This window comes from Corvus hawaiiensis, chromosome 3, assembly GCF_020740725.1.
Source record: "Corvus hawaiiensis isolate bCorHaw1 chromosome 3, bCorHaw1.pri.cur, whole genome shotgun sequence".
Classification (NCBI taxonomy): domain Eukaryota; kingdom Metazoa; phylum Chordata; class Aves; order Passeriformes; family Corvidae; genus Corvus; species Corvus hawaiiensis.
In genome coordinates this window covers 60,365,089-60,377,908 of record NC_063215.1, presented here as the reverse complement: position 1 = coordinate 60,377,908, position 12,820 = coordinate 60,365,089, and the positions used below count along the sequence as shown (strand labels likewise).

Below are 12,820 nucleotides of genomic sequence, written 5' to 3'. Positions count from 1 at the left end.
CTATCAAATGCAAACAGATCCAACTGTAAATAGAGGTGTTTCAAGAGTTTGTAGCTTAAATCTGAGCAAAATTTCTGGGGAAAAAAGAAAGAAAAACAACCCTGATTTGACAGCATTCCCCCACTACCAAGTATTAGATGTATGTATACCTATAACACAATGGCGTCTAGGATGTTCAGTGAAAATGTTAGGGGCTTTTTTCCATGTGTATAGCAAAACTTTCTTTCCCTTCATGATACTTAGAAAGTCAAGCCATTTTTGTCAAAATGCATTTAAAAAAATTTACCCAAGACAATATTCTAACATGGAAAATATAAGCCAAAGCTAAACAATATAAATAAGCAAAAAAGAGAGGAACTTAGTCAGACTTAATAATAAGCAGTGTTATTAGAACTGCCTGTAAATAAAGTTGAGTTTTATTCCAGGATGTTTAAAAATTTCTCTGTAGAATCAGATTAACTTCCACTTTGTTCAGCTTTTTTTATGTCTTGAATCAAGGAAAAGATAGTAAAAATGTACTGAAGTGCAACCTGCTTTAAAAATATCTGATTCCTTAAAATGCCACACATCTGGCAGATATTCTTACATCTTTACTGGTTTTGATATTGTTACCATTAAACATTCAGCTACATTATTTCATATGGGTTTCTATCTCACTACCTTTCTCCATGAACATAATTACAATACTCTCACCACTAGCAGGATTTGCATGCTTTATCTCTAATTGATATTCCTGTAGATTAAAATTAGGATTATACTTCTCATAGCTTGGCAAGAATAAACTAACATACTTTTCAACCCATAAATTCTAAATAATCCAAACCACAAAAAGGTATTGCAAGGTAATAAATCTGCGACAGTGGCTCATGTGTTGGCAACATACATATTTTTCCTTGCTTGTGGTTATCAATATGGCTGAAGGAGAAGTATCATTTTACTGCAGGATGGAAACAAACAGACAAAGCTGTCCTTTCACATATTAGTTCCCCAAAGGTGACTAGATTTGCTGTGCACTCTCAGAGTATTCTTTGCCATGGCTACAGTTTCCTGAAGACAAGGGTTCTATGATATGTCATTTGAAATAGGGATCTCACTGTCAAGTCCACATCATAACTAATAACAAAAGCAGAGTACACTTATTCAAATTAATTTCTCTTAGACACCAACAAGTTTTTCAGTAATAACTAGATACTGCTTGATCAAGATGGCTCAGCAAACAAAATGTTTTAAGAATGTTTACTGGCTTTATAAACTGAAAACTGGGCATTAAGTGACGTTTTATTTTTGCCAAAGATCATATTTTATAGTACTTGTCTTCAACAGTAAAATTAAAATACAATTTTTAGAGTTAGCACCTTCCAAACTTCCATCTGTTTATAGATCAACTGGAAGAAGGAAAAAGAGTAAGCTTCTAAACACCAGAATATGTCAAGGAGGAGCTGGAATGCATGAAGCTCCACCTGGGGATAGATGTGGAGCCAACTGAGAATTTACAGGTCAGGATTAAAGGGAGGGGCAGGGACAGGTGACATTACAGTGAAGGTCTGCCAAAGGCTACCTTATCAAGAAGGTCCAGAAGAGGACCACAAGGATGATCAGAGGAATGGAGCACCCCTCCTATGAGGACAGGCTGAGAGAGCTTGGGCTGTTCAGCCTGGAGAAGAGACCTTACAGCAACATTCCAGTACCCAAAGGGGGCCTACAAGAAAACCAGAGAGGGACTTTTTACAAGGCCATGTAGTGACCGGACAAGGAAGAATGACCTTAAACTGAAAGAGGGTCAGTTGAGACTGGATATTAGGAAGAAATTCTTTGCTATGAGAGTGGTGAGGCACTGGAACAGGTTGTCCAGAGAAGTTGTGAATGCCTCATCCCTGGAGATGTTCAAGGCAAGGCTTGATGGAGCCCTGAGCAACCTGGTCTAGTGAAAGGTGTCTCTGCCCATGCCAGGTGATCTGGAACTAGTCTTCCCTTTCAACCCAAACTGTTCTATGACTTAATGATCTTTCACTGATTTTTGAATTAACAGATCTTGTCTCTCAAAGCTGAATTACATTTAAAAGTAAAAAGAAAATAAAAGCAGAAGGGAAATAGAAAGAAAGCAGTAGGTATTACATATTCCAATTTTAGCAAAACTATACGCAAAAACCACAGCGAAGGCTATTTGGAAAGTATATTATGAGTTTCCCAGCCTTGGGACTTAAGATTTGGGGCCTAAATTTTATGTCCCATTTTCTTCTACAACTGCTGCTTCCTGCACAGCATCTTCCTAATGATTGTTATTTATCATGAGCTGAGACTTTTCCTGAGTTGCAGTAAATTTCCCTTCCCTCTTCTTCCAGCTTTGATGTCCTCCTTTGCAGTATCCTAGAAAGTTTTGTATAGCCATCTTGTAGCAGCACAAATCAGTACTGAAGTGGAGTGCAGTGATCAAAGCACTGTTAGCGTGATAGCAAGTAATAGAAGAGGGAGAGAAGACTGGAAGTAGCAATTAAATTTGCACTGGACATTTGGACTGCAGGCTGCTGAGAAACTGCAAAAAATCTTCAATGGAAGAATACAGCTTTTCCCTATGTAATCAGTTAAAAGTAGTTTTCTTAATTAGATAGGATGGTCAAGATGGAAAAAAAACCACACTGCCTACTCACATAGTTTATGAATGAAAGGTGAAATTCATGGATGTGAAATGCAGCCTGGTGCTGCCTAGGTGCTCACTGGTCTGTCATCCTCAGAGGGAGAGAGGGCTCTTCCCTGTAGCATTCAACAGTTACCTTGCACAGATTCTGCTGCCTGGCTCCTGAGGAGGTCAGTTCTGGCAGCTGGCAGTATTGTGAGACAGCAGCACGTGGAACCAGAGGAATACATTCCACCCATATTGCCTGATGTGAGGGGAACTGCACCCTTGGAGAGTTGTAGACAACCCACTGGATGGAGGTGGTTACATGCATGGCTGTTCACTGTTAGTTACCAGCTGCTTTTTTAGGAAGTCCTTAGTTACTTCCAACTTTCTGCCTTTACTGCTCTTTTTCACTTTTACCAATGGTTTCCATGCAGTGAGCCATCTTTTCTTATTTCTTATTTATATAGGTGCTGGCTGTTGTGTCATTAGTTAAAACTGCAGTGGGTGGAAGACCACTGCAATTGTTATGTACATGTATCAAATAGGATTTACATTTAGGACAGTCATATTTAAGCTTTCTGTCTTCTGAGGACCATATCCCCTTTTTCTAGTAAAGGGTTAAAATAAAATACCTAGATCACTTCTGAATCCAATGTTGTTATCCATATCTTATCAAGGAAAAAGGTTATCCTGCAGATTTATGATCTTCTTGTCTCTAACCGGTATCACTCATGCTTTCATAGTCTTGCACAAGAATATCTTGAGTGAGATGAAGTAAGAAGCCTCCCAGAAACTGGAATCTGAGCTTGGCAGAAACGCATAAATGCCTTGCCTTGCCCAGTGTTGCATTGATCAGGGCTCCTAATGAGCTGTGGTAAATTACAACCTTTTGCAAGCCACTGGAAAGGCCACTAAGCCTCAGATGTGACTTCTCCCTGTACAGCAAATTTTACAAACAGTCCCTGCAATGAATGCAATGAAAACAGCACTTCAAATGAGAATGTTGAAGGACAGCACCTCTGCTCTCATCTCTGTTCTGATACCTGAATATATAATAGAAAACTCTCTGCAGACAGACCAGGGAGCTCATGATTAGTTTCAGAGTTTCACTGTCAAAAATATCAAATTACAAAAATTACCAAAATCTCAATTTGTTAGAAAATGTGGATGCACTTCAGTTGCAGGAATCTTCTCTTGTGTTGTTTTGGCGCTATGCCTTAGATCTGGTCAGCCTGTCTTGTTGGTTTAATAAAAAATGCTGGCATGTGATGTTCACTTTGCAATTGCTGAAGGAACTAATGCCAGCAACTAATGCTTTCCATATCAGAGCAGATATAGCCAGCAGTGTTTGTTGTTTCAATAGCCTCAGAGCAAGAGTGATCAAGGCCAGTGACATAGAGTCAATTCCCCGTCTCCCTCTCAAGGGACATACTGCAGTGTCTATGTGAAGGGATATTATAGAGCATGTTTTTTTTGGTTCTTTACAGGAGATGTATAGGTGGGATTAATTTCACGTTAACTTTGGATATCATTGGGTATCCATCTTCATCCAGTAGCTATCTGGAATAGAATGTAGCTATCTTTTATAATACAGGAAAGATAAACTTGCTTTTTTTGAGCCTAATGCACTTGGTCTATTTTAATCAGGTACCCTAGAAAGAGGTATGTTCACAGAGCCTCTTTCTCTCTGTCTCAGAGTAAGAAGGAGGTTTGATGCTGTTGTCACATCAAACCATGTGCAGGTTTGATGCTGCTGTCAGTGCCATTTGAGGTCTTCCAGGTGGTGACCCTCACTGACACACCTCCTGCTGCAAAAAGTTACAGCTACCCAGCAGGTCCTATGTCATATCTACTAGTCTTATCTAACCTTCTGGCCTCTCAAATGGCGCCAGACGTCTAAGGAATGGAAAAATGAATACAGACCTAGGTGTCTACATTCAATCAAATGAGCCCCATTCACATGGTCTGTCTGAACAACCATGGGTTCAGACACAAATTTCAATTGGGAAGGACTTGATATATGGAGCACTTCCTGTTTCAGTGGTTTATGCAAAAAATGTACCTGCTGCAGAAGTGAAGAAAGTTTTCTTCAATGAGAAGAGAGAGCAAGTGAGATCTATCCCCCTGCCTTTGGCAGAAACCAGGGTAATGAGGAAGCACAGGAGCTCTTTTACCCCTTATTCAAGGGCACAAGGTGGCACAGATCACATGTGCTCCTCAGCAACGTGGATTGGTGACTTTACGGTGCAAGCACACTTGCAGCAAGATCCACATCAGCACGTGCTCCAAGAAGGGCTGCAGAAACACCAAAGTTGGTTTGTACCAGTCCCTCATAATTTTCACGTGTGAATATCTCAGAACACTTAATGGGTTTATCTTTACAACATTTCCCTGAGATGAGAAACTATCCATGAGACGACTCCATGTTTTCCTGTCTCTTTTATTACAGTCATCTATTGCTGTAAAGTTGTCAGAGATACCAGTACAAGCCCTGAAAACAGGAACACTTCAAGTGTTCAAGAAATTGCCTGAACACTTGAACTATTCAAGAGACGACCTCTGAGCAGATTGACGTTTTAGAGAAAAATAAACAAAAAAGCAAAGCAAAACACTACATTACATCATACTCCGTGTTATGAAATACTTCATGCTACATTAAAAAAAATAAGAAAAATTATCTTTGAACTTTGCATTCATTTTAACACTTAATTTTAAAATTTGGAAAAAATCTTATCTGTTTAGAACTCAAAATGATCAGCTGGAAAAATTCATAATGAATCAGACAAGGTTAACAAAGTTTATGTATTTGGTTACACAACTATTTCTTGGACTGATGGATTTATGAATTACAACAGAAGAGGGATCAATCTACATTTTTAATTGTTCTCAATTTTTGCAAGCATTAAAATTAAAGCTGTGATCATACTGATGAGAACAGCAGACTCAACTGCAGTATGATAAACGTGGATAATGCTAAACAAATACTTTATTATATCAATCTAAACGTAGAGCCTGAAGTATTAGAAGATACAAGCTAGCCACTAAAAGTGAGGGAGCAATTCATCTGTTATTCTGTTTGTACACTGATTTGCCCAGTCTCTGTCCCTCACTACAGACTGACAGACAACTTTCTCATCAAGGAGCTGGAAGGTGCAGTCCTTTTTTTTTTTTTTTGGCTGAATTTGGAACCAGCACCAAAGACAGGCTACAAAGAGCCTTAAATATATGCATGATTTTACTTGAGATCTGAGAAGTGCAAACTCAGTGGGATGACACGAGAATGTCACAAACCGGCAGAGCAAAAAGGATGTTCTGCTGTTGCTTGTAGGAATCTACTGAGGTAAATTAGCTGCTGTAAGTCTTGATTTTTCCCTATGTGGATCAAAACTTGCTGAAAAGCAAGAGGAAATAACCAGAAATTACCAGAACTCAAATTCAGTAGTTAAGAACAAAGTAAATATTTCCGTTAATTTACTTTAATAGTCATGAGTACAAGATCTCCTGTAATAATAATCAACCACTAGTCGGCATTTAATAATAAAAAACCCCAGTATTAACATTTATCAATAAAATTTTAAAAAATAGTGAGATTTGACATTGTCAGATAAGAAAAAGGTGTTTTAGTCTGGCTAGCTATAAAAACAGCCACAAGATCAGACATAAAAAGGGTCTAGGTGTAGACAACACAATTTGAGTTAATTAAGCCCTTTTTTTCCACTTTTTACATTCTGATGTCTCATGATTTAGAGATTGCAGAAGGGACATTAAATGTATTTATTTCATTCTTTAAAAATCATTATTTTCATGTATTGTTATGTTCAGATATATGCCAGATATAGAAGCCTGCCATTATCTCACAACAAGAGTAACTCTCCTGGAAAAAGAGTCACTATTTGAAAGACAAAATATAACTCCAGAATTAGGAGACATGTAGTTATACACATATTAATACATATATGCCTACAGGCAGTATGATTTTGAACACTTATTAACAAAAACAAAAGACATTAAAAGTTTTTCTTATCACACTGAGTAATTTTTTAGTTTTGTGACTAAAGATTTTTAACATTTTATCCAAGTATCAAATGGAATATCACCTCGGCTCCAACCTATAATGTTTATTTATTGTCCTAGATACTTTTATCACTGAATGCAGCACTTGCATGTCAAATTAGAGTAGATCAGGGTGATACAATGCAAATATTTCTGCCCTAAAAGCCGAACAGCACAATTCAGTTACACAGAAAGGTAAATGAGAATTGCAGAGGAGTCTTACTGGGTCTTAGGTTACATAACTTTTTATAGAAGCAGGCAGTCATATCGCAAACTAATCATGATTCATTATAACGTTTTTTAGGCCTTCTTGTTTAAGATTTTTTGTCTTTACCACTCCTACTGGTAGGTCCAGAAACTCACTATTTTGGTAGTTAGACATCTTTCACTCTCCAATTTATTCATTGCCAGGTTACACTGCCCTGTGCTCTCTTTTCTCCCATAACCCAATTGAAACTAATGAGACTCTCCAAATAAATAAAGCAAAATGGAAGTTTTTAAAGAACTTGATCTTAAATCCAATGTCTAGACAATTAAATATTTCCCAGGCAGTGAACACCTATTCAAATTATTTTTGACAGTCTACTGGTGATTGGGCTCATGCCAAAACACAAGGAGAAAGACGTAATGTTTAATGTTGTGAGGGTGATAACTTTGTAAATACAACGTCACAAAAATGAAAAGCAAAAAAAAGTACAGTTTTTATAAATTCAATTCCAACAGTACCATGCCTGTTAACAAAAGGTAATCATAGCAAGCACTTTGAAACACATTTCTTATTACCACGTAAGATGCGTTCCACAGTTATGGCTGGAAGGGGCCATTAAATCATTTGTACAACACTGTATGCAGATAAACCTTCTGGCATATCCAAGATCATAAATTCACCTAATTACTGCTGCATTAAGCCTCAGCAATTTCATATGGCTAATACACATCTCCAAGGGTGACACACAACCTTGATCAGAAATGTCAGAAAAAGGGGAATACAGCACTGGTCTTACATATTTGCTCCAGCAGTTAAACAAAACAATACCTTAATTTTATTTTTAAGGGTCTCACCTTAATTCACTGCTTAAAAATTAAAAGAACACTATTTCCATAGCAACATCTACGTCCAGGTGATTCTTAGGTTTGAATCCTCCTGCAGTACAATACTTGAGTATAGAACATTTTCTGCCTGCGTATTTCAACTTCACAAACTCCCTACTTTACTGCTTACATACATAAGGTCACTACACACTTTTCACCATAGGTTTGCACAAGACATTCACGTAAAAAAAGCCTTTTAATCTAGCACAAAGTGCAGTTTTACTCTCAAGTCACTGGTAATCATTCAAGATCACTATGCTCTGACACGTACTCATTCTTCCAGGAGGTACTGTATTTGGCTGCACTAAAATGAATTTTGTTTGAATCAATTCAGTTTACAGTTTACAGATCACTGTATTGGACAGTTTAACATAACCACGATCTATCATTCCACCAGTCTTTAGTCTATCTGCTCCCCAAATCTGACTAATCCATTGCAAAAAAGTGCAAGCATTTTGTTTTCTGGGACCAGATTTTACTACCAGATTCTTAGTCAGTCTGACTTAGACTTAAGAATACACACTGCTGTTCACGGTGACGTGTTACATTGTGCAAATAAGTCTAGCAGAGTCTGGCCCTCCACACAGAAAAAATAACTTGCTTTTATTCTTTCTGAGTTGTTACATTTCTAACAAATTCACCTGTATCTCTCAAATCAACAGAGAACAACAGAGTTCAGAAACAAAAATTACATCTAACTGTTCACTTTGACTCACTGAAGCCCAGTATAATAAGCTGATACAAAACTATGCTACAAACACTGCACAAAATGTTAACAGCATGGGTACAGATACGTATGACGATTTTTTTTTTAGAAGCCATAATTCTATCAATTTCTGCCACTTACTTCAAGAAAAGATGTAATTTTTTTCACAACTGACAATAAATAAAAATATTTATTTTATCAAGGATAAAATTATTATCAAGGAAAATTATTTCCTCCTTTCAATGATACTTTTGTCTTTCTATTCCAGACCAAAAAAAGGAAATAAAACCCAACTTCCTATTGAGGGACAAAAATTTAAAAAACCCCACTGAACGATCCTATCTTTTGAAAAGCAGCACACTAGGTTTACAGTTAATATATATCACTCTCCAAGGAAAAATGCATGTTAATACGAACACAGCTCTTTGGATAGCTCAGGAAGGTGGTTACTGACTGAAATACTGTCAACGAGTCAACTCTAACACTGCTTAGGAAGGATATAGTGCTTCTGAACAACTTCCTATATAAGCCATTTCTCACACTGCAAAGGAACACAGAGGAGAAAAATACACTTACTACCATCTAAGAGCTGAACAAACAACCACTCACACTGACAATGTGTAATGGTGGAAGTCTTTTTAGTGTACTTCAGACTATTATGTATTACTATACATTACAACACTGAGGTCCTTTGCCATTCTTTAATCAATTACGATTTCGTGTTTTCCCAGGAAATATTTATACTCATTACCTGATTCGTTTTTTATGTAGGTACATCTTTCAAAATTTACAGCTTACAGTCACAGTGGGCTGTGAATTACAGTTTTGTTTTATTCTATGCTATTTCTTACGGTCTAGATATCAATTCAATTAAACCATATACTCCTTTACACAAAAAGCAAATATTAGGGCATAACAGATTTCCACATTCTAATTTTCTCAGATCATCTGCTTAAAAAAGAAAGAAAAATTTCTGTAGCATTTACCTGTAGAAGGCTGGTGGAGCAGCTTCCCTCATCCCAAAGCTGCCCTGATCGTTTTCAAGGTAATAGGGTACCTGTTGGCTGTGATGATGGATGAAGGGCGAGAGCTGGGGTGCCGTTTGCAAGAACACCACTGGGCTTGGTGGGACACTGTTCAGTGAGTGAAATCCTGCCAGACTGCTGGACCCAAAAGATTCAGAAGTAGGGGCATAACTGAGTGTAGTAGAGCTGTAGACGGGAGCCGTAGTACCAAAATCATAGGTGGCTCCTTCTGGGTAGTTAAAAACTCCTGTCTTGTTGGTCTCCACGTACATGTCGCTGAGCGATCTCTCGAGGGGAATCTTCAGCTGAGGTCTGCTCAGTGTCTCCAGTTCAGTGCCTTGAATCTGGTGCAGCAGGGTAACTCCAGAGGTTTTGGTGTGAAGGGTCATGGTCAGTACTAATGGCAGTGAGCAAGGAACATATCTGCTTTTATTGTCAACAGCGAGATCGGCAGCTGGCAGTCCACCTAAAAAAAATACCAGAACCTATTCTGAGGCTCAGCAGAAATCATAATAAAGCAGCACTACACAGGTATTCCTCTAATCTCAGCAAGGAGGAGGATACAAACAAATGCAGAGTGAGCACTGAAAATGCACATTCTCTCTCTCTTCTTCCCTCCCTCTCCCTCTCTCTAACTTTTAGGAACTCCTCATCTGCTCTAATATGCATTACAAGGTGCTGGCTTCGAGCCAGGAACCCTTGCCTTGTGCCGACGTTGGTTTAAACATCACTTCAGAAACAATTAGTTTTGGAGTTATACCAAAGAATTGTCCGTCTAAATGTTACTTCATTCTTACTAATAGTTTAATTTTTCACTTCAGGGTACAGTGCTTTGCAGCAACTAACGGGAAAGAACACTTAAATCCAACCAGGAAGACTAGTCCAGTGGTCAGTCAGATTACTGCTGTTTATTTCCTCAGCAGGCTCCAATCTATCTGTGCTTATCTCTCCTCCTGTTTGATTCATTTTCATGTTTGCTAGAAATATGTAATGTGTACATTGTAGTGACCCTGGGCAGGACTATGCTGTAACCGAGATAGGGCAAAGCAGAACGTGTGTGTGTGTGTGTGTGTGTGTGCAAGCGCGTGTCTGTGTGTCTGTCTGTGTGTATATATGTGTGTGTGTGTGGTGTGGGGGGAGCAAGCCTCAGTCAATAAAGCCAGCTAATAAAATTAAAGGGTGCATGATACCTATGCAGAAGTGAAGATTTATAATATACTTCCATCAGCAACCGCAACTTGCAGTTACTAGAGTACTGTAATAACATTAAAAAGCAAGGAAAAGCTTTAGACTAGCCTAGAAAATTATGCTTGCTTCTTTTAATGCTGTAAAATGATGAAATAAACATCATTCAGATTTTGCCACAGTCAGGAGATGGTTATTTGACTGCATGATACATAAATTGAATACACGAAATTCTTTTTCCTAGTCTTGTGAAAAAAAGCTTAGCAAACTTAAATTTTGAAAACAGACTAGAAAATCAAGTAATCTAAAATAATTAAACGGGATTGGCTTTAAAAAAAACTTCTCAAAAAAATGCTTCTCAAAGTTATTTTTAGAAAGAAAAAAAAAGGAAGCGAGAGAACATAATGAAAAGGTGTGGCATGCATGCTTCTTCTTGCAATCTCATTCCATATAATTTTAACTTTGCACAAACCAGTTCTCCTGAACGAGCTAAATGAAAACCTCCAGAAACTGTTTCAAGCTCTCCCGCTTCATTGCTGTGGTCTGTGGTTCAGTCAATGAAATAGGCGAATGTCAACCCTGAATGCATTAATATATGGGCTCCAGTTAGTGTGTTTTGAATACTAGCAAAGCCTATGCTATACTTGAACAACTCCATAGTTATTTGGCTCAACCTTCAAAAAACCCAAGAAACTGAAAAACTGAATATGCGGGTCACTAGAAGTGTCAAGAAAAGTTTACTAAAAACGGGTTTTTTTAGAAATAATACTGTGCTTTCAGAACTTCTACTAAAACAGCCGAAGTTTTTTACATTTGCAAGGATATTCTGTAGCAATATACGTTTGTACCTTCACAGGCACAGAGCTGAGACACCAGCACACCACATAACTCTGTACTTGATATATTTCCTCACCCACCCAGCCACCCTCCCTACCCTGTTCAAATTTCAGATCGTAGACTTTGATCAAAGAGATAAGCTTGTTTAAATAACACTGGACTAAACATGTTCCCAGTTAAAAAAATAATAATCAGACTACCATACCCAGTTCAGAAAGTCTTCGAAGAGTTATTCTGAAAGTATGCCAGACAGTGTGAGAGGAAAAAAAAGAGAGTGTGTGCATGTTCTCTTAGAGTGGGCGACCGTGAATCTGCAGAGACTCACAGGAACAGCAAGTAAGCACAGCTCTCAGCAGCCAGACTGCAGGGCTGCACGCGCTAAAAATGAATGGCAGTTGCAAGTTTAAGCCAGTCACTCTTACACATTTCATTTGTAAGAATTAATGTATTTCATTTTGTGCTTTGAAACACATAGAAAAGGCATTATCTCTTATTAAGCTGCATAATCTGAGAATTAATGTGAATCTGCCTGCTATATGAAGTACCCACTTCTATAGTGTGCTACAAAATGGACTTAGAATTTTTATCTAAAGCATTACCCAACATGTATGCTATGTTAAAGCTACTATATTGACATGAAATAAAATGCTCCAGTGTAATAGCTATGCAGAAGATGGAAAACAGAAGTGAGCAGAGAGTTGACTTCTGAGTGTGCCTTTTGCTTCTTACATGCAATTTTTAAAAACCTCATTAATTATTTTTGGGAGGTGGTGTGTTTCCAGGGAGTCAAATATTTTAAATTTCCATCAGATGCAAACAGCATTAAACATACTATAGGGTTAACTTGAACCACCATCACTTCTGCTGTGCAGTATTTAAACGAGGGACCCCATGAGCAGCTCTCCACTAGCCACAGCCCTCCCACTGAAAGGGCTCAGCAATAGACAGCTGCAGTATCCATGCAGCACACAGCCTGGTACACCTCTTGAGAGAAAAAAATGTGAGTGCCACAGACAAGATCTTGAGGACTGGCTGAGAACCTCTGTGACAGCATCCTGTAATGTCTGACTTACTTTTCCTGTGGAAGAAAAGCAAGAGAGCGAGAAAGGCAAGGGTGACGCAGGGGGCCTGTCAAGCCAAATCCTGTGAAGAAGCTGAATTTTTGATTTTTGTATACTGAAAAAAAAGCCATCAGGTTTTGATTCTGCTTACTATATATGGGATTTTTAGATATGAAGAAACTATGAAATGCAACAAGTTATCAGAGGGTTGTTTTCCTTCTCATCCTACATGGTAAAGACT

General features: G+C 38.1%; 1 protein-coding gene across 1 annotated transcript in view; it reads right to left on the bottom strand.

Annotated features, from left to right (window-relative positions):
* ESR1 (estrogen receptor 1) overlaps positions 1-12,820 on the bottom strand; it is a 162,978-nt gene that overhangs the window by 99,485 nt on the left and 50,673 nt on the right. The window contains 1 exon segment of the mRNA XM_048296803.1: positions 9,458-9,962. Within this exon segment, the coding sequence (XP_048152760.1) occupies positions 9,458-9,962 (505 nt within the window).